This window comes from Ochotona princeps, unplaced genomic scaffold, assembly GCF_030435755.1.
Source record: "Ochotona princeps isolate mOchPri1 unplaced genomic scaffold, mOchPri1.hap1 HAP1_SCAFFOLD_3863, whole genome shotgun sequence".
Taxonomy (NCBI): Eukaryota; Metazoa; Chordata; class Mammalia; order Lagomorpha; family Ochotonidae; genus Ochotona; species Ochotona princeps.
The window spans coordinates 421-23,000 of NW_026697059.1; the positions used below are offsets into that span (position 1 = coordinate 421).

The 22,580-nt window shown below is 66.3% G+C and overlaps 2 protein-coding genes across 6 annotated transcripts; one reads left to right on the forward strand and one right to left on the reverse strand.

Annotated features, from left to right (window-relative positions):
* The first annotated feature begins 4,013 nt into the window (after positions 1–4,013).
* On the forward strand, positions 4,014–15,860 carry LOC131478878 (TNF receptor-associated factor 2-like). 4 transcript variants are annotated; one of them, XM_058659495.1, is made up of 10 exons: positions 4,014–4,315; positions 4,454–4,532; positions 4,682–4,780; positions 8,377–8,541; positions 10,356–10,430; positions 10,633–10,701; positions 12,401–12,682; positions 12,893–13,070; positions 13,838–13,986; positions 15,601–15,860. In XM_058659495.1, exons 1-10 carry the CDS (start codon positions 4,071–4,073, stop codon positions 15,817–15,819), a joined length of 1,560 nt encoding a protein of 519 aa, XP_058515478.1. In that variant the 5' UTR covers positions 4,014–4,070; the 3' UTR covers positions 15,820–15,860. The 4 variants fall into 4 exon arrangements, with proteins under 4 accessions (XP_058515478.1, XP_058515476.1, XP_058515479.1 ...); XM_058659493.1 differs by having other exon boundaries at positions 4,016–4,315; positions 10,627–10,701; XM_058659496.1 differs by having other exon boundaries at positions 4,016–4,315; positions 8,410–8,541; positions 10,627–10,701.
* Positions 15,861–18,829: 2,969 nt separating this feature from the next.
* On the reverse strand, positions 18,830–22,454 carry LOC131478876 (F-box/WD repeat-containing protein 5-like). 2 transcript variants are annotated; one of them, XM_058659490.1, is made up of 8 exons: positions 22,218–22,454; positions 21,992–22,149; positions 21,390–21,564; positions 21,159–21,307; positions 20,475–20,895; positions 20,050–20,197; positions 19,775–19,987; positions 18,830–19,176 (listed from the first exon to the last, which is right to left on the reverse strand). In XM_058659490.1, the coding sequence occupies exons 1-8, from the start codon at positions 22,408–22,410 to the stop codon at positions 18,930–18,932; spliced, it is 1,704 nt and encodes a 567-aa protein (XP_058515473.1). In that variant the 5' UTR covers positions 22,411–22,454; the 3' UTR covers positions 18,830–18,929. The 2 variants fall into 2 exon arrangements, with proteins under 2 accessions (XP_058515473.1, XP_058515474.1); XM_058659491.1 differs by having other exon boundaries at positions 22,246–22,376.
* Between the last annotated feature and the right edge of the window lie 126 nt (positions 22,455–22,580).

Sequence of the window (22,580 nt, forward strand, 5' to 3'; positions counted from 1 at the left end):
CCCCCCCCCCCCCCCCCCCCCCCCACCCCCCCCCCCCCCCCCCCCCCCCCCCCCCCCCCCCCCCACCCCCCCCCCCCCCCCCCCCCCCACCCCCCCCCCCCCCCCCCCCCCCCCCCCCCCCCCCCCACCCCCCCCCCCCACCCCCCCCCACCCCCCCCCCCCCCCCCCCCCCCACCCCCCCCCCCCCCCCCCCCCCCCCCCCCCCCCCACCCCCCCCCCCCCCCCCCCCCCCCCCCCCCCCCCCCCCCCCCCCCCCCCCCCCCCCCCCCCCCCCCCCCCCCCCCCCCCCCCCCACCCCCCCACCCCCCCCCCCCCCCCCCCCCCCCCCCCCCCCCCCCCCCCCCCCCCCCCCCCCCCCCCCCCCCCCCCCCCCCCCCCCCCCCCCCCCCCCCCCCCCCCCCCCCCCCCCCACCCCCCCCCCCCCCCCCCCCCCCCCCCCCCCCCCCCCCCCCCCCCCCCCCCACCCCCCCCCCCCCCCCCCCCCCCCCCCCCCCCCCACCCTCCCCCACCCCCCCCCCCCCCCCCCCCCCCCCCCCGAGACGTGTGTCCGGCTGGCCCCGGCTCGGGTCCAGCGGTCCTGCAGCCCCGCTGCTGGGGGTGGTGAGGGAGCCCCAGGCCCAGAGCGCGCATTTGGGGTCGGCCGAGGGCAGAGTGGGGCCCGGTGGCTGCGTCCTCCCCTCGTTCGGTGCCCGGATCCCACATGGGCGCCGGTTCTAATCCCGGCTGCTCCACTTCCCGTCCAGCTCCCTGCCTGCTCGTGGCATGGCTGGAAAGTGGAGCAGCCGGGATCTAAACCATCGGGGGCTGCGGCTGCGGCTTAGTCCGTCATGCCGTGGTACTGGCCCTCCAGCCATTCTGTCTCACAGTTGGCTTTCCTGGCTGTGTGCTTGCCTAGCCCGTGAGCCCAGGCGTGCCCTCCCAGCTGGACTTGAGCTGGATTGTGTGATCAGCGTCCATGCCCGCCACGGCTGCGTGCAGGTGGGCTCGTGAGTGGGCGCCCAAGGGCTGCTTCCTGCAGGGGCTCAGGATGGGCTCAGCCGCAGGAACTCTGGTGGGAACGCAGGCTTCGATGGGGACGTGGGTATGAGGGCTTCTGGTGGTGGCCTGCCTGGGCCGCCCGGGGGCTAGGTGGGGCATCTGGCCTTGTCCTTGCCCCTGCCCTTGGCTGCTTTCCGCTCCACTCAGGCTGCTGCTTCCCCAGCGACGTTGGTGGACTGCCTGTGCCCTCTGCATGGCTCCCAGCTCCTAGCCACAGCGGGGCTTCCTCACCCCGACTCCTCTGGGGCCTGTCTTCTGTGTTTGCTGCTCGTTTTTTAGAAATTTATTTTTATTGCAAAGGCAGATTTGCAGAGGGAAGGAGAGAGATTACATCCACTGGTTCACTCACCAAGTAGCCGCGATGGCTGGAGCTGAGCCGATCCGAAGCCAGGAGCCAGGAGCTGCTTCCAGGTCTCCCACGCAGGTGCAGGAGCCAAGGCCTGGGCCGTCCTCGACTGCCTTCCCAGGCCACAGGCAGGGGGTGGATGGGAAGCAGGGCTGCGGGACAGGTCTGCCCGTTTGGGATGGTGCTGTTTGCAGGTGGTGGATCAGCCTGTGAAAGTGCTCCGCTGACCCCGCCGTGGCCATTTTCTGTGTGTATGGACTGCTGTGCGGGACGTAGCAGTCGTCCCCGGGGCAGGGTGCTGGCGTGCTTGGTTCCAGGGTTTGTTTTTTTTTTAAGGTTGATTTATTTTTATTACAAAGTCAGATATACAGAGAGTAGGAGAGACAGAGAGGAAGATCTTCCGTCCGATGATTCACTCCCCAAGTGAGCCTCAACGGGCCGGTGCTGTGCCGATCCGAAGCCGGGAACAAGGAACCTCTTCTGGGTCTCCCACGTGGATGCAGGGTCCCAAGGCTTTGGGCCGTCCTCGATTGCTTTCCCAGGCCACAAGCAGGGAGCTGGATGGGAAGTGGAGTAGCTGGGATTAGAACCGGGGCGTTCAAGGTGAGGACTTTAGCTGCTAGGCCACGCCTCCAGCCCTCCAGGGGTGTTTTTACTTGAAAGATGCAGAGAGCCAGATATTGGGCCTTGGTTCCCTGGTTCACTCCCCACTGTCTGCACCAGCCAGGGCTGCGCCAGGCCGGAGCCGGAGCTTCCTCCTGATCGCCCAGGCACGTGCAGCAGCCCAGCAACTTGGACCAGCCTCTGCTGCTTTTGCAGCTGGCCGTTGGACACGAAGTGGAGCAGCTGGGATTGAGCTGATGCCCACATAGGGTGCTGGCCCCACAGGTGGCTCTCACCTATGAAGCGAGTGTGTCCCACCTGGGACAGGTGTAGGGCGTGATCGCGGAGCAGAGAGCTGCCCAAGGCAGTGTTCCACCTCAGCCCTGCCGCGTGGCCAGCTCTAACACAGATACACACACACACACGCACACGGCACAGCCCTGCTGCGTGGTGGTGTTTCTCTTTTTCTCAAGGACAGGGAGGCCCGTCTTAGGTGTCAGCGCCTGTGGGGTGGCTGGGCAGGTCGGAGTCAGGTGTCCAAGCCCTCGCTGCAGCCGCGTGCTACCGGCCTACTCCTGCGGCTTGGCGTCAGGCTCTGCTGACAGCGGACAGGAACCAAGCTGAGTTTAACTGTGGCCCTTGCTCGCTGTGACACCTGGCAGTGTGACCGGCCCCCTGTAGCGTCGGGTCAGCTGGGAGCCCTCCAGGACAGCCCTGCCTCTGGACGGCCGCTGCTGCCGTCCTGGCCTTGAGCACGCTTGCTGGCGGTTACTTTCTGGGGTACCAGGTGAAGCTGCCAGAGGCCAGTGGACGCCAGGAGTGAGGGACTGGGTGTCGGGCTGGGCCTGGACACCCTCCAGTGCCCTTTAAATGTCTTCAGGATTGGCGCACTGGACATCACTCCATGGGAAGCTGACCGAAGGTTCCAGGATCAGCTTTGCTTGGGAAGCCCCGGCTGGCTGTGCAGGGTGGGCACCAAGGGGCGGCTGGCATGGCGTTGGAAGTGGTGCTGGCAGGGTTGGCAGGCGAGCCATGCGAGGAAGGGCCTCAGGTGTGTCCGGGCTGCCCAACTCTCTCCATCCTGACTGCCAGAGAGGGTGGCCCCAGGGCTGCAGGGGCCTGGAGGGGACCCTGTTCTGGCCTTGGCCCTGGCAGGAGATCAGGGTCTGCCCCTTCGCTGGCCCTCCCAAGCCGTGAGGAGACGTGTGCCCAAGCCTGTGGCACTTCCTGGGCTCTGCCCTGGTGGGAGGCCTCGGGAACCCAGCCCATCCCGCTGGACCCTCCTTGAGGGCGGCAAGGCCCCTCCCTGGTCACATGCCTGCTCCTGGTGTCCTGGCTGGGCCCCTGTGGTGAAGGCAGCCCCGGCCTTCAAGCTGCACGGGCGTGCTGGGCCCAGGGCTCCTGTGGGACACAGACAGGTGCCAAAGGCCAGCCCTTGTCTTCTGCCCGAGTTCTGTCCTGGCTCTCGGTCTGCTGTCTGCAGTTCAGGGGAGTCGCCTGGTCCTGGCGTGCCCGGTGTGCCTGGCAGGCCTGATCTGACTCTACTTCAGCCAGAGCTTGGGGTGCTCTATGGCTGCGCGTGCTGAGGCCGGGGAAGCGGGCAGAGGGTGGGTGTTCTTCCCTCCCCCAACCCTGCCCCCTTGTCTGCTGGTCCCCCACAGGGAGGAACATTGGAATAATTGATCTCTCTCTAATTCCAACTTTCCCCTCCCGAAAAGCAGAAGGGCTGGACACTAGCAGGTACAGGCTGATGCCCTCAGAGGGTGCTCGGCAGGTGGCATGTGAGGGCAACTGCTTTCTGCAGCACGGGCTTCGAGGTCACTCACTAGTCCGGAACAAGCTTCCAGGGGTCGTGAGGAGGGCAGGCGGGGGACGCTGACCCCAGCTGTTAGCCGGAAGGTGGCCTGTGCCCAAGCCGGGGCATGTGCTGGCAGACCAGGTGTGTGGGTGCCCGGGGTGGCCCCAGCTGGTCTCTGAGACCCCGAGCGCTCCTGGACTCAGCGTGTCGCGTGCCTGTCTCTCTCGGTGCCTGCTGCTGCAGGACCCGCTGCAATGCCTTCCCACGAGGGGCCCCAGAGGCGCCATGACACGTGCTGTGTTCTTCCTCAGGGCTTCCTGGTGCACGGGGGTCCCAGCTCCCATGGCTGCAGCCAGTGTGACGCCCCCCGACTCTCTGGAAGTGCTGCAGCCGGGCTTCTCCACGAGCCTCCTGGGCACGAAGTTGGAGGCCAAGTACCTGTGCTCGGCCTGCGGGAACGTGCTGCGCCGGCCCTTCCAGGCCCAGTGCGGCCACCGCTACTGCTCCTTCTGCCTCAGCGGCATCCTCAGGTGCGGTGGGCACAGGCGCCGGGTGAGGCAGTGCGCAGCGTGCCCTGAGCACCCGCGCCGTCTGGGGCCCTGTGGGTGTGGGCTGAGCGTGCTGGTTCCCCGGGCGGGTCTCACCGGGGCTGCTTCTGTCCCCACCAGCTCTGGGCCCCAGAACTGTGCCGCCTGTGTCCGTGAAGGCATCTATGAGGAAGGCATTTCTGTCTTAGAAAGCGCTTCAGTAAGTCGGATCACTGCCCGACGGGGATGGAGCCAAGCGGGCAGGCCGGCCAGCCGAGCCCTCCCTGCAGGGCCGCCGGGACGGGGTGCGTAGGGGGCTGCATGCTGCAGGCTGGGCAAGGCCTCACCTGAGGGCTGTGGGCTCCTCAGGCTTTTCCAGATAACGCTGCCCGCAGAGAAGTGGAGAGCCTGCCGGCCATCTGTCCCAACGACGGGTGCACCTGGAAGGGCACCCTGAAGGAATACGAGGTGAGGGTGGGCCTCCCTCGCGGCCTGTGGTCTGGGGTGGGGCCTGACTCCTTTGCCCCAGGGACCAGGTCTTGGCCCTGGATGAGGCAGGTGGTGGTGAGGGCCTCGTGCCCAGGGGAGCCCTCCCTGCCCTGGGCACAGGCTGGCCTGGCCATGTGTGACGTCGGGGTTTGGGTCCTGTCTCGTGTCCTTGGGGTCTCATGCGTCAGGTTCTGCTGGCCTCATAGGACCTGTGGCCCCACAAGGGCTTCTGGGGCAGAGATGGCTCAGCACCTGATGCCTGTGGCCTTTGTCAGGGCTGGGGACTCCACTGTGTCCCCCTGTACCTTTAGGCACCTGGCAACAGGGCCTGGGTGCCAAGGCTGTGCTAGAGCCCGTGTGGAGGGTCCACCCCTCTGACAGTCAGCTGCGTGGTGCGGGGGTTCGCAGCAGGTAGCACTGGTCGTGAGCCCAGAGCGTAGGTGGTCACGTGCCCATTGGCACTGCTGCAAAGCTCTGTGGTCCCACCTGGCCACTGACATGCTGAGCTGTGCAGGGCCGGCCCTGGGGGATTGCCCCGCCCCACTCCGGGGGTCATGTTCCTGGAGCAGATGGGCTGTGGAGGCATTGCTAGGGGCGCCCCAGGGCTGCTCCAAGGCTGCTGTGTGCCGCAAGGGCTTGCTGCAGCCACCTGGGGGGTGGGCTGGCCCTGAGTGGTAGGCCGTTACCTGTCCTCCAGGCCAGGCTGCCTGGCTCTCGGGCGCTGGGTTTTTGACTTCTGCCATGGGCAGTATTGGCTGGTCTGGAGTGAGCAGGGCCAGGGTCGGGTGGGGGTCAGGGTAGCATCCTCTCTCCCTCCTCCCTGGTGACACCAGCCTGCGCTCGGGGCACTGTTCCATAGGGAGTGCCCTGAGGCCCAGGCCTCCCACGCGCGGGCCCATGGCAGCGTCACCCACGCCGTACTGCTGATTGCTGTCTGTGGAGGGCGCACGCTGGGCTCAGGGTCTGTCCTAGGAGGCTGGGGTGCAGTGGCCCTGCCTGTTGAGGGGATCCTGGGGCCTTGGAGGGTCAGGAGGGTGGGAGGAGTGTCCCTAGCTCTGCCTGCAGCTCCCTGGTGTTGGGGTGGTGGCTGTGGCTTCACTGAGGGCCTGGGCCAGTGGGCACCGGCTGTGGCCCTGCATGGCCCTGCAGGCATGCTGTTTGGAAAGTCCCTGGCTGTGCCCGGGAGAGTGGAAAGCCCCTACCAGGAGGGGCAGCGTGGGGGAGGTGGCTGCCTGGGAGCTGGCTGTCAGCCCGGAGCCAGGGCCCCAGGCGGAGGGGGCCTGCACCAGGCGTGCCCCCGCGCCAGGCGTGCCAGGGGGACCCTTCCCGAGGACACGGCCTCACTTCCCTGGGCACAGGGGGCCTGCTGCCCCCACCCCCGCTCCAGGCGTGCCAGGAGGACCCTTCCCGAGGACACGGCCTCACTGCCCTGACAGTCTGAGCTCTGGGGAAGTGGGGAGTGACATGGCCCTGTGAGAACTTGGCCAGCAGCCCCTGTGGGCAGGCAAGGGCTGGCAACCCACGTGCCTGGAGTGTCTTGGGGGCTGCTGCGGGGCGCCATCCAGGAGACCTGGGACCCCAAGTGAGAGGCGGGGGCTTTCTAAGGAAAGGCGGAGTAGGAGACAGGGCTCACTGTGGGCTGTTTGACTCCCCAGTGGCTGCCACAACCGGGTGAGGCTGGGCCGCACAGGAGCCAGGGCTTTCCTCCACATGCCCAGGCCATGGTTCGCTGCTACTCCAGGAGCGTGTGAGGGTGGGGGGGTGAGAACAGCTAGCGCTGGGCTGCGGGCGGAGTCTGAGACCACAGCCTGACCCGCTGGGCTGCTGGGCTGAGCGGCTGGGGAGTGCCCACAGCGACCCAGCTCCCACCGCTGGTGTCAGGGGTGCGGCTTTGTGCCATCCTGCTGTGCGGGGGCCAGACAGCCCCCACGGCTGTGCGCGCACAACCTCTGCCCTGTGTGGGCCGGGTTACTCACCCCTCAGACTGCCCTCGGGGTCTGCTGGAGCGTGGGGCCGTGAGACACCGTGGCTTCAGAGAGTGGGCAGCCACATGGGCCACGCAGAGTCCGGCCAACACCTTAATCCTAGGGTGCTGGCGGTGCTGACCGCGGACAAGGTACCGGCTTCTAGAAATACCCCACCCCACAGGCCAAGCCCCGGACCCTCGTGGGGTGGGGCTGCCCGGCTGTCCTCAAGGCCGCTCCTGCTCTGGGCCTCCGCTCCCCTGCTTGCGTGAGCTGTGGGTTCCCAGCTATGCCTGGCGTGGTGTGCCCTGGGGTGTCTCAGAGCTGGGCATGCAGGGCGGGGGGGAAGTGGGGATGCCAGGCGAGGCTTCAGTGGGGCAGTTTCATGGGAGAGGATGAAGTTCTGGATACGGGGGTGTCGGCTGTCCTGGGGTGCAGGGGTGAATTCTCAGGGTCTCTTACCCGGAGTCTGGAAGCTTGGGGCACAGGGAGCCAACGTTCTGGCCTGCAGTACAGACCGCCTGTGGTGCCGGCATCCCAGAGGGGTGCTGGTTCAGGGCCCGGCCGCCCCGGTATCAGCTCCTGCTGATGACCCTGGGAAGCAGCCGTGGGCCGGCGGAGCTCCTGGGCCCTGCCTGCCACGGCCACTCGGGAGGTGAACCGGCAGACACAAGGTCTCTTCCCCTGCCCAGCTCTGCCTTGCAAACAAATCTTTGCTTTTTAAATGTTTTTGTGTATAAGTTTTGCTGCCTTTTTTTTTTTTTTTTTTTGAGATGTACTTGTTTGGGCCAGTCCGAAGCCAGGAGCCCATCCAGGTCTGCCTTCCCAGGCCACGGGAAGTGGGGCAGCCGGACTCAAGGCGGCGCCCGTGTGGGGTGCAGTGTCGCAGGCGGGCCTTACTCCGTGCAGCACAGCACCAGCCCTGGTGAAGGTGTCCTTTCTGGAGAAAGCAGAAAGCTGAGACAGTAGAGAGAGAGCTGCCGCTCTATGGCTCCTGGTAAGGGCTCTGGAAAGAGACTCGAGGCCACGGGGCCCTCCCACCCACGTGGGAAGCCCGCTGCAGCTGCTGGCGCAGGGATCTCTTCCCTCTGTCCTCGCACGGTCCTTCAAATGAGTAGAAACCTGTCAAAACTTGGGGTGGCCGTCGTGCCAGCAGGCTGAGTTGCATCTGAGGAAGCCACATCCCGTCCACTTCACGCTTTTGTTTGTCCTGCTGAAGCGCCCAGGAGGCAGTGGGCGATGGCGCGGCCCCCAGAGAGGCTTCAGTGGGCTCCGAGCCTTGGCCTGGCTTGCCCTGCACATTGAGGGTGCCTGGGCCGTGAACCAGCAGGTGGGACGGTCTGTTATCCTGCCTTTCGAGTGAGTAAGGGCAGGTGAGAAGCCAGCCACAGCCCTCGAACTGCCTGGCCCTGGGCTGCGGTCCTGCCATCAGCACAGCCCGCTGAGTCCCGCAGGGCCCTGCTGGGGCCAGGGCTGGCCTGTGTGCCCACGCTGCCTCCCGCACCCCCTCCTCAGGCGACCCCGGGGTGCAGCCCCCCTGCGCGGGCATAGAGAGGCATCCGGTGGCTCTGAGCCCTGCCCGGTGGGCCCCTCTGACGCCTCCCGTGTTAGCAGAGCTGCCACGAGGGACAATGCCTGTTCCAGCTGACCGAGTGCCCTGCCTGCAAAGGCCTGATCCGCCGCTGCGAGAAGGAGCGCCACGCCCAGCACGAGTGCCCCGAGCGGAGCCTGAGCTGCCGGCACTGCCAGGCCCCCTGTGGCCGGGCGGACACAGAGGTGCGTGAGGTGGGCGGGAGGCCAGGAGTGGGCCTGGCTGTAGCCTGAGCTCCCTCTAGGTCCCTTGGGTGGCTTTCCCATGGCATCAGCAGGGAGCTGGATCAGAGGTGTCCACATGCAATGCCATGGTCGCGGCCACTGCTTGACCCCCTGTGGTGCCGAGTGCACAAGCTAGTGTGTGTCATTCTTACGTCTGAAATTTAATATTGGAACAAGTGGTTTCTAAAAAAGATTTAACGTAGGCCGGGTGCGGTAACCTGCTGGCTAAAGTCCTCGCCTTGAATGCGCCGGCATCCCATATGGGTGCCAGTTCTAATCCCGGCAGCTCCACTTCCCATCCAGCTCCCTGCTTGTGGCCTGGGAAAGCAGTCGAGGACGGCCCAAAGCCTTGGGACCCTGCACCCACGTGGGAGACCTGGAAGAGGCTCCTGGCTCCTGGCTTCGGATCGGCTCAGCTCTGGCCATTGTAGCCACTTGAAGAGTGAACCAGTAGATGGAACATTTTTCTCTGTAAATCTGACTTTCCAATAAAAATAAGTGAGTGTTTAAAAAGACTTAATATATTTTAAGGGCAGATTTATGGAGAGAGGGGAGGAGAGTGATGTTCCATCCACTGATTCACTCCCCAAGTAGTCACAACAGCTGAGACTGAGCCGATTCAAAGTCAGGAGCTCCGTCCGAGTCTCCTGCACAGATGCAGGGTCCCAGGTTCTTGGGCCATCCTTCACTGCTTTCCCAAGCCTTCAGTATGGAGCTGGGTGGCAGGTGGAGCAGCCGGGACTTGAACTGCTGCCCGTGTGGGGCACCCCGGACTGGGGACTGAGGTCAGGGTGCTCGTGGTCCTCCGGGAGGACTGGGTTGAGCCCCTGTTGTGACTCTGGGTTGAGTTTCTGGCCTGGGGTGGCTCTGGCCCAGCTCAGCTGTGGCTGCGGGCAGGAGGGGAGAGCCAGCCTGCCGTGTGCCTCCTGGCACTGTCTCTGGGCTCTGACAGGGCCGCTAGGCTTCAGTAGTCCCCACTGCTCTGTGTCCTCTTGCCCATGTGCCCGTCCTGGGTGTGGGTGCAGCATGGTGGCACTGTGTGCCCTTGGCTTTCTGCACCCTGCTCAGGGTCTCAGCCCGCCCTCTCACAGTCTTGGACTGGGTTCTGTTTCCTGGAAGCCGCAGGGGAGCTGGGGCGGCGGACACACAGTGGGCTCACCCTGTGCCTGTGGTGCTGGCAGCACACATGAGCACCCGCTTGAGCCTGGCTGCCCCACTTCCCTGCCGGCCTCTCCTCTGTGTCTGAGGAGGTAGCAGAAGGTGGTCCAGGAGCTCGGAGCCCTGCCTGCCCTGCTAGGGGACACCTGGAGGGAGGCCCACGTCCCAGCCATGGCGGCCACTGGAGCGTGAACCAGGAGGTGGAGGCGCTCTGTGTCTCCTTAGACCCAACCTGTGCTGCCTCTCCAGGCGCTGGCAGGGAGCAGCGGGGTGCTCACTGGCATCCGCCTGGGATGCAGGCGTCTTCCCCTGAGGTGTCAGGGTGCTGGGTTGTTCAGTGTGACCCCCAGTCTGACCCCTGACCCTGAGAGGTGGCGCTGTGGTCAGCACTGGGGTGCCTCCCTTCTGGTGGGAGCCCTGGTGGGGCTCCTGGCCGTCAAGGCCATCTGGGGGATGAACTGGGGGCCCGGGGGCTGTTCCTCACTCTGCCTAAGGGAACCCGTGAGAAGGGACTGTCCCTGAGGCGGGCTCGCCAAGGGCCAGCTGCCCACTGCAGGTGGGTGGGGGTGTCCCAGGAGCGCTGCGTCCTGCCTCATGCCATGCTGCTTGTCTGACAGGCACACCATGCCATCTGTCCCAAGTTCCCCCTGACCTGTGAGGGCTGCGGCAAGAAGAAGATCCCCCGCGAGAAGGTGCGCTGTCTGGGCGTCTCAGCAGACTCGGGGCCCCTCGTCCTAGCAGTGGGGCAGGCGTCCGCATGGCTCTGCCTGGGCCCCGGGCGGGCTCCGGAGGGGTCAGTCCCATGGGGCCCCTGCCTGAGGTGGTACATGGCTTTGCAGGGCGGCGTGGGCAGGGCGTGGCTGGCTCTCACGTCAGTGCTGCTTCCAGTTACAGGAGCACGTCAAGACATGTGGCAAATGCCGGGTCCCCTGCAGGTTCCACGCCATCGGCTGTCCTGAGGTGGTGAGCACAGGGCCAGGGGTGGGGTCCAGTGTGCTGGCCTGGGCGCGTCTGCCTTTGCCTAGTTCTCCTCCCTGGCTGCCCCCTCCAAGCTCCCATAGCACCCACCCTCCTCAGCCATCAGGTCTCTAAGACCCCTCGCTCTTGCCGCCGCATCTCTGAGAATGCCCGCACGTGGGCACAGCATCAGGTTGCTGGTGACACCTGTCAGCTGGCGCACCCTCACTCTGGGGCCGGGGCAGGGCCTCTGGCAGCTTCCAGTAAGGGGTTCACAGCTCCACCTTTCAGGGTGCCCAGGCCGAGGGCCTCCCATAGGCCCCACTTTAACATAGAACTGGGGTTGGTGCCTCTGTGTGAGTTTGGGGCCCCACTTGACACTCTGGGGTCCTGGCAGGTGCTGGGCTCTGCTCCTGGGGGTGTCTGGCAGCACGGCTGTTTGGGGGTGTGCTTTGCTTTTTAACTTAAAATCCTGAAAGAGGATCGTTACCAGGTTTGTGTTCTGCATGCGAGTTTGGAAAAGGCTCATTCCCAGCATCAGCTCTTGGTGGGGCTCTTGGCGTCTGCTGCCACCCTGTGCCCCGAGGCGGCCATGCCCTTGGCGCCTGTTGCCACCCTGTGCCCCGAGGCGGCCGTGCCCTTGGTGCCGTCCTGGTGTATGGCTTTGAAGTATTGACAGTCCTGTCTGCTGGCTCATTGCCCAGGTGCCCGCTGCTGCTGGGGCGAGCTGCCAGCCAGGGCTCCCACGTGAGTGGCAAGGCCCTGATGCGGGAGTGTCGCCTGCCACCCGCTGCCCAGCATGTCCCTCGCGGGAGCCCACAGAGGCGTCCAGCGTGCGACAGAACCGGCGTCACTAGGCCACGTGCAGGCTTGTTCTCCTTTCTATTGGAAATACTTTCAAAATATGTATTTTATTTATTTGAAAGGCAGAAAGCTGCTGGTTCATTCCCCAAGTGGCTGCAGGGAGCCAGGCATGGCTGTCCTCGGGTGGGTTCCCGGGCCATGAGCAGGGAGCTGGAGCCGAGGTGGAGCAGCCGGGACTCGAACTGGCGTCCATGTGGGCTGTGGCACTTGCAGGCAAAGGTACTCCTGTTGAGCCACCACGCCAGCCCCTCTTTTTCATTTTTGTTTATTTATTTTTGCCATTTCTTTTTATTTTATTTTTAATTTTGAAGGATGTTTGCCCATGTGGGTCTCTACTTCCTCGTCTTTTTTTTTTTTTAAAGGTTTATTTTTATTGCAAAGTCGAATATATAAACAGAGGAGGAGAGACAGAGAGGAAGATCTTCCGTCCGATGATTCACTCCCCAAGTGAGCCGCAACGGGCCGATGCGCGCCGATCCAAAGCCAGGAGCCAAGAGCTTCCACAGGTCTCTCACGTGGGTGCAGGGTCCCAAGGCCCTGGGCCATCCTCGACTGCTTTCCCAAGCCACACACAGGGAGCTGGATGGGAAGTGGAGCTGCCGGGATTAGAACTGGCACCCATATGGGATCCTGGGGTGTTCAAGGGGAGGACGTTAGCCGCTAGGCCATTGTGCCGGGCCCCTTCCTCTGTTTTTAACAAAGTGCGTCTCAAGTGATAGGGCGACAGCATTGCTGCAGCCAAGGACGACGGATGTGTCAGTGCGGCCGGTGCCCTGAGCCCTCGAGTGCCTATGGGCCAGGGCAGGTGCGGCCAGTGCCCTGAGCCCTCCGTGTGTTCCAGGTGGAGCTGGAGAAGCAGCAGGAGCACGAGGCCCAGCGGCTGCGGGAGCACCTGGCCCTGCTGCTGGCCTCGGTGCTGGACGCCAAGCCCCTGCTGCGGGACTGCTGCCCGGCAGAGCCGGAGCTCCTGCAGAGGTGCCAGGCGCTCGAGAGCAAGACGGCCACCTTCGAGAACATCGTCTGTGTCCTCAACCGGGAGGTGGAGAGGGTGGCCATGACCGCCGAGGCCTGTGGCCGACAACACCAGCTGGACCAGGACAGGATTGAAGCCCTGAGTAATAAGGTACGTTCCTGCTGCGGGGGCCGCCCCATGCTCGGAGCTGGCCGGCTGCAGCCCACGACCCCTTCCCTCCTGCGTCTGCTCCAAGGCCCTGGCTTGGGGAGGTCACAGCGACCAGTGGGGAGAGGGGACGGGCCAGGTGCAGGCCAAGCGAGGGTGTCCTGGTGTCCGCCCCAGGCCGGGCCGTGCGTCCGTGACGGTTGGGGCTTACAGGTGCAGCAGCTGGAGCGGAGCCTGGGCCTCAAGGATCTGGCCCTGGCCGACCTGCAGCAGAAGGTCCTGGAGATGGAGGCGTCGACCCACGACGGGGTCCTCATCTGGAAGATCTCGGACTTTGCCAGGAAACGCCAGGAGGCCGTGGCTGGCCGCACACCGGCCATCTTCTCCCCAGGTGCTGCGTCCTGAGCCCCCAGGTCACCGCAGCCTTTGTGGGGTGGTCCCGGGCACTGGAGGGATGTCTGAGCTCCTGTCCTCGCGGGTGGGAGTCGGTGTCGCCTGTCTGCTCCCAGGGCAGCACTAGTTGTTGGCACACAGCCCTTCCCTGGAGACGAGGCTGGGCATGGACAGAGGGTCCCGGGTGGGCGTGGGAGGAGGGGCATGGTCAGGGCAAGCAAGACTGCTGGTGCTGTGTCTCAGCCACAGGAGCCACAGGGCTGCCCTCGCGCTCCCACCGTCAGCCCAGGGGCCCTTGACAGCCATCCAGGGAGGCCGTGAGCTTCATCCCCCGTGCTTGTCCACGGGCCAGGCAGCAGGACAGCGTTTGTGTGACTGGGGGAAAGCTGGCACTCAGCGCCCAGGGTGTGGGTGGCGGGCCCTGGGGAGTCCTAAGCCAGAGGCTTCTTCCCTGTCGTTCCTGGGCTCGCCCTGGTGGGTTGGGCAGGGGACACCCACACTGGACCTCACTGGCTCTGCTGGGATGCTGCGCGTGTCTGGGTTCAGCCTGCAGGGCTTGGGCTGAGCCGGGCAGGTGCCCCCAGCTCCCAGCCGTCCAAAGCAGTGCTGTTTGTGCTCAGGGCACGGGTCGCCTCATTAGCAGCCGGGTCACAGGGTGTGAGGACTGCTGTGGCCAGCCCCTAGCGCAGGGCGGTGCGTGCCTGCCCGCAGGGCCACTGGGGCCAGTGCCGCGCCTGCCGCTCACCGTGCCCTGTGCTGCCCCAGCCTTCTACACCAGCAGGTACGGCTACAAGATGTGTCTGCGCATCTACCTGAATGGTGATGGGACCGGACGGGGCACACACCTCTCTCTGTTCTTCGTGGTGATGCGGGGCCCCCACGATGCCCTCCTGCGGTGGCCCTTCAACCAGAAGGTGGGTGCTGACCTAGCTGCCGATACCTGGCTCAGGGCCACAGGCCCCCAAAGTGTCAGAGGGGAGCCCTTTTGGTGGAGTTTACGTCCCAGTTGACTCGGCCTGGGCTGGAGTGGAGCCAGCACTGGGGGGGAGCAGGGTGGGAACTGCACAGGCACCCTGGGGGCTCGTCCTGTGAGCCGCTCAGGGTCCCCGGGGATGGCCAGCACCCGAGGCCTCCTCCAGCGACGGCCGCAGCCCAGGCTGGAACCGGCCTCAGCCGCCGGCTGCTGTTTAAGCTGATGAAGTGGAGTTGGAGTGCAGGCAGGGAGAGCTTGTCTTTGGTTTACTCCCCAGATGGCCGGGGAGCTGCTTCCGCGTCCCCCACACGGGCGCTGAGGCTCACGGACCATCCTCCACTGCTTCCCCAGGCCATGAGCAGGGAGCAGGTGTGATGTGCAGCCACAGCCTGAGCCAGTGCCCATGTGGGCTCCCAGTGCTGCCAGCTTGGCCCGCAGCCCTGTAGGAAGGCCAGCTCTCTGTATTGAGTCCAGCTTCCTGTCCTGGCCAGGCAGTGGTGACCTCCATGGGAGAACCGCACGAGGGCTCCTGGCCTCTGCCTGGCCCTGCCCAGCTGTTCAGGCCATTTGGGGAGTGAGCCAGTGACTAAGATCTCTCCCTGTCCCTCCCTCTCTGACTCTGCCATTCAAATTAAAAATGAGCAAATGAATCTTGAACAAAAAGTTTTGAAACATTTATGTGAGGGCCTGTGTTGTGGCTAGCACGTAAAGCTGTCCCCTGCTGTGCCGGCATCCCGCAGGGCAGAGTGCGTCCAGCTCTCCCTCAGTGGAGACGGTGGTGGAGAGGGGAGCAGGGGCGTTCCAGGCTCAGTTCAGGCCCAGGTGTCCACGACAGCCGGGAGCTCCAGGCACGCTCCGACGTGACTGCCACGGCCCAGATGCTTGGGTCTCGTATGCTGCCCCTTGGTGCCTCAGAGGGAGCAGCAGGAGCAGCAGGTGGCCCTGTGCTGACCACGCACGCTTGCTGCAACAGGCTGCCATGCTGGGGTCAGAGCGGAGGTGGGTGTTTCCATTTTGGGAAGAGAGCAGCGGGAACAATGTGCGCTGACCCCGAGAGCCTGGGCCTGTGCCGGGCGTGTGCTGACCCGTCCTGGGCCTGTGCCGGGCGTGTGCTGACCCGTCCTGGGCCTGTGCCGGGCGTGTGCTGACCCGTCCTGGGCCTGTGCCGGGCCTGTGCTGACCCGTCCTGGGCCTGTGCCGGGCGTGCGCTGACCCCGAGAGCCTTGGCCTGTGCCGGGCGTGTGCTGACCCGTCCTGGGCCTGTGCCGGGCGTGTGCTGACCCGTCCTGGGCGTGTGCCAGGCGTGTGCTGACCCGTCCTGGGCCTGTGCCGGGCGTGTGCTGACCCGTCCTGGTCTTGTGCCGGGCGTGTGCTGACCCGTCCTGGTCCTGTGCCGGGCCTGTGCTGACCCGTCCTGGGCCTGTGCCGGGCCTGTGCTGACCCGTCCTGGGCCTGTGCCGGGCGTGTGCTGACCCGTCCTGGGCCTGTGCCGGGCCTGTGCTGACCTGTCCTGGGTCTGTGCCGGGCGTGTGCTTACCCGTCCCGCCCTCTGCAGGTGACCCTGATGCTGCTTGACCACAACAACCGGGAGCACGTGATCGATGCCTTCCGGCCGGACGTGACGTCCTCCTCCTTCCAGAGGCCTGTCAGCGACATGAACATTGCCAGCGGCTGCCCGCTCTTCTGCCCCGTCTCCAAGATGGAGGCCAAGAACTCGTATGTGCGTGATGACGCCATCTTCATCAAGGCCATTGTGGACCTGACGGGCCTCTAGGTGCCTCTCGCGGGAGGCCAGGCAGCGGGGCGGGCACGTGGCAGCACCGCGAGGAGCCGCCTGAGGGCGCGCAGGGCCGGGCGGCCAGGGAGGGCCTCAGCCCAGGGCCACACACGATGTCCCTCAGTGGCCGATGCGGTGGGACTAGCTGAGGGTGTCCCAGCACCCAGGAAGACGCCCAGAGGAGAGCAAGGCTTCCGGACAGCAGGAAGGAGGGGTGCTGTGTGCCCCGAGGCACAGGCCCCAGAGCCGAGAAGCCGGGAGCCGCCCCTGGGGAGCAGGCGCTCGGAGCCTGGGCCTGCATCCGGGGGAGCCTGTCCGCAGGGCCTAGCAGGCGGGCAGGTTGTGGGCTGTCAGTAAACCGTGAACGTCTGAGCCTTCTTCCTCCAGCCCTCCTGGTTTCCTTCCTAAGTGCTCAGATCAGCTGGGGCTGTGCCATGAAGCCAGGAGCCTGGCCACAGTCTTGGTCCCGTGGAGTGGGGAGACAGGAAGCCGAGCTGGGGCTCGCACCCTGAACAACAGGTGCCAGGCTGCCCTGAGAGCTCTGCAGGCGTCTGTGTCTTGAGTGGGGACTGCACGGTGGCACACGTTGGCCTCGATGGCTGCAGGAGAGGCTGGCCGTGGACCCCAGCATCAGCGCCGTGTGCTGAGTGAGGGGCATGGCCCGTGTGTGGCCTCTGCGTCCTGGCCTTGGTGGGCTTTGCTGGTGGGGGCTGCTCGGGACGGACGGTGCCAGGGATACCCCAGGCAGCTTTGTGGGGGCCCGTCTGGCAGGGAGGGGCGTGGGTGGGCAGTGCCCGTCCCCAGGTGTGCCTGTGCAGGCCGCAGGCATCCTGGCTGCTCGCCTGCCCCGTCTTGTGTTTGGCCTTGCCGTGTGGGATGTCCTCAGGCCCTTCAGCAGTGCAGCTTCTCAGAAGCGCTGAGGCACTGGGCTAACGCCACCGGAGCATCAGCATCCCATGTGGGCACCAGTTCAATTCCTGGCTACTCCACTTCCCACCCAGCTCCTGCTGTGGCCCGGGTCCTTGGCCCAGCTATGCTGCTGTGTGATCATGTGAGGAGTGGACCAGCAGATGGAAGATCGCTTGTAACTAACCACATCACAGTAGGCCCAGGGCTGTAGCTTAATGGCTTGATCTAACAGGATCGCATACAGGCACTGGTTCATATGCTGGCCACCCCTCTTCCCATCCAGCTCCCTGTTTGTGGCCTGGGAAAGCAGTGGAAGACGGCCCAAAGCCTTGGGACCCTGAGCCTGCGTGGGAGACCCAATCAAAGCTCCTGGCTTCAAATCAGTTCAGCTCCGGCTGTTGTGGCCACTTGGGGAGTGACTCGGCGGACAGAAGATCTCTGTAAATCTGCCTTTCCAATAAAAGTAAATCTAAAAACAAAAGAATCACAGTGGGCATTTTTTTTTAAAGATTTATCTATTTTATTACAAAGTCAGATATACAGAGAGGAGGAGAGACAGAGGAAGATCTTCTGTCCGGTGATTCACTCCCCAAGTGAGCACAACAGCCAGTGCGCGCCGATCCGAAACTGGGAACCAGGAACCTCTTCCCCAGGTCTCCCATGCAGGTGCAGGGTCCCAAGGCTTTGGGCCGTCCTCGACTGCTTTCCCAGGCCACAAGCAGGGAGCTGGATGGGAAGTGGAGCTGCCGGGATTAGAACCGGCGACCATATGGGATCCCGAGGCATTCAAGGCGAGGACTTTAGCCGCTAGGCCACGCCGCCGGGCCCTACAGTGGGCATTTATATGTTCATATGCCTGCTGGGCTGCTGTGCCAGCCTGCTTATAGACTGAAAGGCCAGTGCCCTGAGCGGCCAGTGCGGGGCCAGAGCCCAGCCCACCCCCAGAAGTGGCTGGGACCCCACTGCAGTCAGCGCGAAGTGACAGGCCAGCACACACCAGGCACTCTGACGGGCTGTGGGCTTCTCAGGGCAGTGTGTCAGGATGTATTTTTATTTTTCAAAGATTGCTTTTTTTTTACTTGAGGGAGAGGAAAGAGATCCATTTGCTGGTTCAGCCCCTCCCTAGGTGGTACTCTGCCCCGCGGGTGCAGGGGCGCAGCGCTGGGCTGTCCTCTGCTGCCTTTGCGGGGGCATCCGCAGGAGCCGGCCAAGTAGGAGCAGCTGGGATTTGAACTGGTGCCCACATGGGCTGCTGGCAGCTGATCACCCAAGGGGAGCATTTGTGGCTCCCTGTGAGTGTGGGGTCTGGCTCTGCCCACTCTTGTAGCCATTATCTTCAGGTCCGATTGCTGGCAGAGAACACACTGTCTGAGCCTGGTGTTGGCGTGCCCGAACGACTGCCTTTGGGCATCCATGGGGCTAGGCCCTGTGGGCGTGGCTCACGTGGGAGGCCTGGCATGCAGTGCTGTGGGCACACCCCACCCAGCACCATGGCTGCTGTGACTCAGCACAGAGACTGATAAGGAAGATTCCCACCCCTCCCTGGGTTGGCACAGGATGGCTGCGGGTCAGTCAGGGAAGACAGGGCCTCGGAGCCAGCGGTCCTGGGCTCCTCTCCTCCAGCCCGGCCCTGCGCAGGGCACCCAGCTGCTCCACGCCACCACCCCTCCAGGTGGGGTCAGTGCTGTTGGCTGGCACACCCCCAAGCCTTCACCATGTGTGCCTACTGGTGGTGCCCTTGGTTTGGGCTGGCTGCCACCTGGGTGTTTGTACCAAGGGCCACGTGGGAGCCCACCTGTGGGCAGGAAGCACTGGACAGCTGCCCCCACCTCCCCGGGGACCCCAGGCTCTGCCCATGCCCTGCCCTTCCCCCACCCCCAGAGCAGGACTCAGTGTGACGGGCACACTTGGCGCGCCTAGGTGCCCTGCCCAGGCAGAGGGTGGAGGCCAGCCCCTCGTGCAGACAGACAGCAGTGGCTATGGCAGCAGTGTATTCGGTGGCCCCAGCGGGTACCAGGGCGCGGCCCACAAGCTACTATCCTGAGTGGCCGGGTGCGGGGCCATGGGCGCCCGCAGCCCAGAAGGAGGGCCGCCCGCTGAGCGAGTGCCCCTGTTGCGAAGGGTGCGCATGTGGGGTCCGGCTGACCCCCGAGCATCGCTGCTACAGCAAGGCCTCTCGCCCTGCTGCGCCCCCCGCCTCAGCGCCTGTGGCTGCCGAACCAGGAGAAGAAGGGCCGGGGGCGCAGGCGCGGGGCGGCCTGGAGGAGGCGCAGGGCGCGCGGGGACCGCCAGGCCTTGATGGTGGCGTCGTCGCTGGCCGTGAGCAGCAGCTCCTGCTCGCAGGGGCTGAAGACCACCGAGTTCACCACGTCTTCGTGCCGCAGCTTAGCCAGGCAGATGTTGTAATGCCGGTCCCAGATGTAGCCGTGGCGGTCCTCCGCCCCGCTGCGGGATGGGGTGGGGCAGACCTAGGGTCGGCCTGGCTGGAGAGCCGCCCTCCCCGCCCCTGGCTCCCTGCACAGGGCCCAGCAGGGCCCGCCCCTAGGCCCCACCCTCACCCCTACCCTACACCTGCCGGGCCCCGCCCCTAGCCCCCCACCCTGCACAGGGCCCCGCCCCTAGCCCCCCACCCTGCACACGGCCCTGCTCCTAGCCCCCCACTCTGCACAGGGCCCCGCCCCTGGCCCCCCACCCCTGCACACGGCCCCGCTCCTAGCCCCCCACCCTGCACACGGCCCCGCTCCTAGCCCCCCACCCTGCACAGGGCCCCGCCCCTGGCCCCCCCACCCCTGCACCTGCCGGGCCCCGCCCCTAGCCCCCCACCCCTGCACACGGCCCCGCCCCTAGCCCCCCACCCTGCACACGGCCCCGCTCCTAGCCCCCCACCCTGCACACGGCCCCGCCCCTAGCCCCCACCCTGCACACGGCCCCGCCCCTAGCCCCCCACCCTGCACAGGGCCCCGCTCCTAGCCCCCCACCCTGCACACGGCCCCGCCCCTAGCCCCCCACCCTGCACCTGCCGGGCCCCGCCCCCACCCCGCACCTGGCCACGAAGTCGCGGCTGACGTCGAGGAAGATGAAGAAGCACTCATCGTTGGGCGTGTAAGCGCGGTGTGCCCGCAGCGCCCGCTTCACCTCGCGCATGGTCTTGAGGTCGAACACCTGCAGGTCAATCTCCTCGGCGATGGGCGGCGGCTGCATGGGGTCGGCCACCACGGCGCCGCGCGGCCAGGCCCGGCTGTTGACGTACAGGTACCTGCGGGGGCGGCCGCTCAGCACCGTGCCGCCGGGAGCCCCCCGCGCCCCGCCGGGGCCCACCTGTGGTCGGGGGACAGGCCCATCCCGATGATGTGGCCGTGCACGTCGATGACGTGGTCCAGCGCGTCGAAGAAGGCGTCCGAGCCGTGGCCCTCGCCCAGCACGGGCCCGGCCGTGGTCATCTGGTGCGGCAGGATCTGCTTGATGCCTGCGGGAGGCCTGCGTGAGCCCGCCTGCGGGTCGCCCCCCAGGCTCCCCTGGCCAGCGGGGACGGGCCGCCCTGAACCCCAGGAGCCCCCGCGCTTCCCACTGTGACCAGGCTGTGTCCAGGAGCCAAGGGGCGACCCCCACCTGCTTGTGGATCCTGCCAGAACCCCAGGGTCCCTGGGACTGCGGGAGCCTGAGCCCAGGCCCTGCCCCTGCATGCCCAGCCACCACCCCCGTGCCAGGCCCCTCCCCGTGCCCAGCCCCGCCCTGCCCTTTACCGATCTGGTGGGGCGAGTAGGTGAGACAGCCGGTGGTGAAGATGAGGTACTTGGTGCGGGCGTCGGCGGCGCCAGGCTCAGGCGGCTTGGTGTGGCCCTGGGCCAGCAGCTCGGCCACCCTGGTCTCCAGCACGCGCTCCGACAGCGGCGCCTGGGTGTCCAGCGCACTGTTAAGCAGCCGCCGCGGGCCCCGAGGGCGGGCAGGTCCAGGCGCACGGCCTGTGCCCTCCTCATCGCTGTCCCCATCAGCGCCCAGGTCGAAGACGCGGCAAGGGCCGGCGGCGGGGCCGGCGTCCAGCAGCAGGTCCGGGCTGTCGAAGCGGCCACAGTCGGCCACCATCACCGTGCGGATGGTGCTGGCGTTCAGGTTCTGAATCTTGAAGAGGCGCTTGACTACATTCACGTTCTCCGACTCCACATCCTGGGGCGGCCGGCGGGCAGGGGCAGTGGGTGGGCAGGGGCGGCCGGTGGGCAGGGGCAGCGGGTGGGCAGGGGCAGTGGGTGGGCAGGGGCGGCCGGCGGGCAGGGGCAGCGGGTGGGCAGGGGCAGCCGGTGGGCAGGGGCAGCGGGTGGGCAGGGGCAGTGGGTGGGCAGGGGCAGCCGGTGGGCAGGGGCAGTGGGTGGCTGGCCAGTGCGCCCTGCCCTGCCCTGCCTGCCCTCCTTCCTCCGCTCCCCTCCCCTCACCTGGAAGGCGTTGTTGAGCCACAACACAGAGCAGGAGGTGATGTCCCCAATGCGGTGCAGGTTCCCTGAGATGAGGCATGTCTCAGTGAGCCAGCAGCCGAACACGTCGTAGGGTTTGTTGCGCACCCGGGACAGCAGGACGAAGGTGTCTGTGGGAGGCCACGCCTGGTTGGGCACCCCAGACGGGTGGGTGCTGTGGTCAGGCAGGCACACAGGGGTGCCCACACTCACCTAGGCTGATGACGGCGATCTCCCCAGAGGAGGAGTTGTGCGGCCCCAGGAACACGCCAGAGGCCAGCAGCAGCGAGTCGTCGCGGTTGAACTGGGAGAACTGCGTGTAGCTCCAGTTGTATGGTCGCATGTCCGCACTGTGCAGCAATGAGATGGCCAGGCCATTGCTCCAGATCTGAGGGTAGGAGCAGGTGGGTGGGCGGGGCGGCACGAGGGCCAGCAGGAGGCCTGTCCCCATGCCAGGGTTGCAGGGGAGGCACTAAAGTGCCCACACACACACGCTTGTGGAGGCACTCGGGTCATCACCCCCCCACACACTGCACACACACCTGCTCCCCTCCAGCCCCACACTGCACCTGCTCCCCTCCAGCCCCACACTGTGCACCTGCTCCCCTCCAGCCCCACACTGTGAACCTGCTCCCCTCCAGCCCCACACTGCACCTGCTCCCCTCCAGCCCCACACTGCACCTGCTCCCCTCCAGCCCCACACTGTGCACCTACTCCCCTCCAGCCCCACACTGCACCTGCTCCCCTCCAGCCCCACACTGTGCACCTGCTCCCCTCCAGCCCCACACTGCACCTGCTCCCATCCAGGAGCCCACCTTCACCGTGCAGTCCTTGGAACAGGACGCGAAGCGGCCTCCGGAGTGCGCGAAGCTGAGGTGCAGGACCTGGTCCGTGTGCGCCGTGAGCGTCTGCACTTCCACGCAGGGAACCGCGTCGTAGAGCCGCCGGAACTCGTCGTACCACGACGTGGCCGCTGCGCGCAGGCCGGGTCAGACGGCCGCCCTGCCCGCCCTGCCCGCCCGCCGCCCGCGGGGCGCGCACCTGGGTGCCTGGGCACGTCGCGGGCCACCTGGAAGTAGCGGTAGAACTGCTCCCGCCACAGGAACTCGTCGCGGGCCACGGCGCGCCACTGGCGGCACACGAGGCCGGCGGCCAGCACGTCGCCGGGGCCCAGGCTCAGGAAGATGTGGTAGAGCAGGCTGTCGGGGAGCAGGGGCGCGCCGCCGTCCGCCATGGGTGCATGCTGCCGGGAGCCCGGCCCCGTCCACTCCCCGACCCTGACCCGGCACTGACCCCGGCCCCGGCACTGACCCCGGCCCCGGCCCCGACCCCACACCCTGCCCCGATCCCGCACCGGGCCCCGCGTCCAGCCCCGTCCACTCCCCGACCCTGACCCGGCCCCGA

Excerpts from the sequence above, each read along its gene's own strand:
- LOC131478878 (XM_058659493.1), top strand. The coding sequence starts at position 4,071 with ATGACACGTGCTGTGTTCTTCCTCAGGGCTTCCTGGTGCACGGGGGTC. Across the intron at positions 10,431-10,626 it reads AGAAGATCCCCCGCGAGAAG|TTACAGGAGCACGTCAAGAC; the intron begins GTGCGCTGTCTG and ends TGCTGCTTCCAG. Across the intron at positions 13,987-15,600 it reads GGTGGCCCTTCAACCAGAAG|GTGACCCTGATGCTGCTTGA; the intron begins GTGGGTGCTGAC and ends CGCCCTCTGCAG.
- LOC131478876 (XM_058659490.1), bottom strand. The coding sequence starts at position 22,410 with ATGGCGGACGGCGGCGCGCCCCTGCTCCCCGACAGCCTGCTCTACCAC. Across the intron at positions 21,565-21,991 it reads CCAAGGACTGCACGGTGAAG|ATCTGGAGCAATGGCCTGGC; the intron begins GTGGGCTCCTGG and ends TCCTACCCTCAG. Across the intron at positions 20,198-20,474 it reads CTACTCGCCCCACCAGATCG|GCATCAAGCAGATCCTGCCG; the intron begins GTAAAGGGCAGG and ends GGCCTCCCGCAG.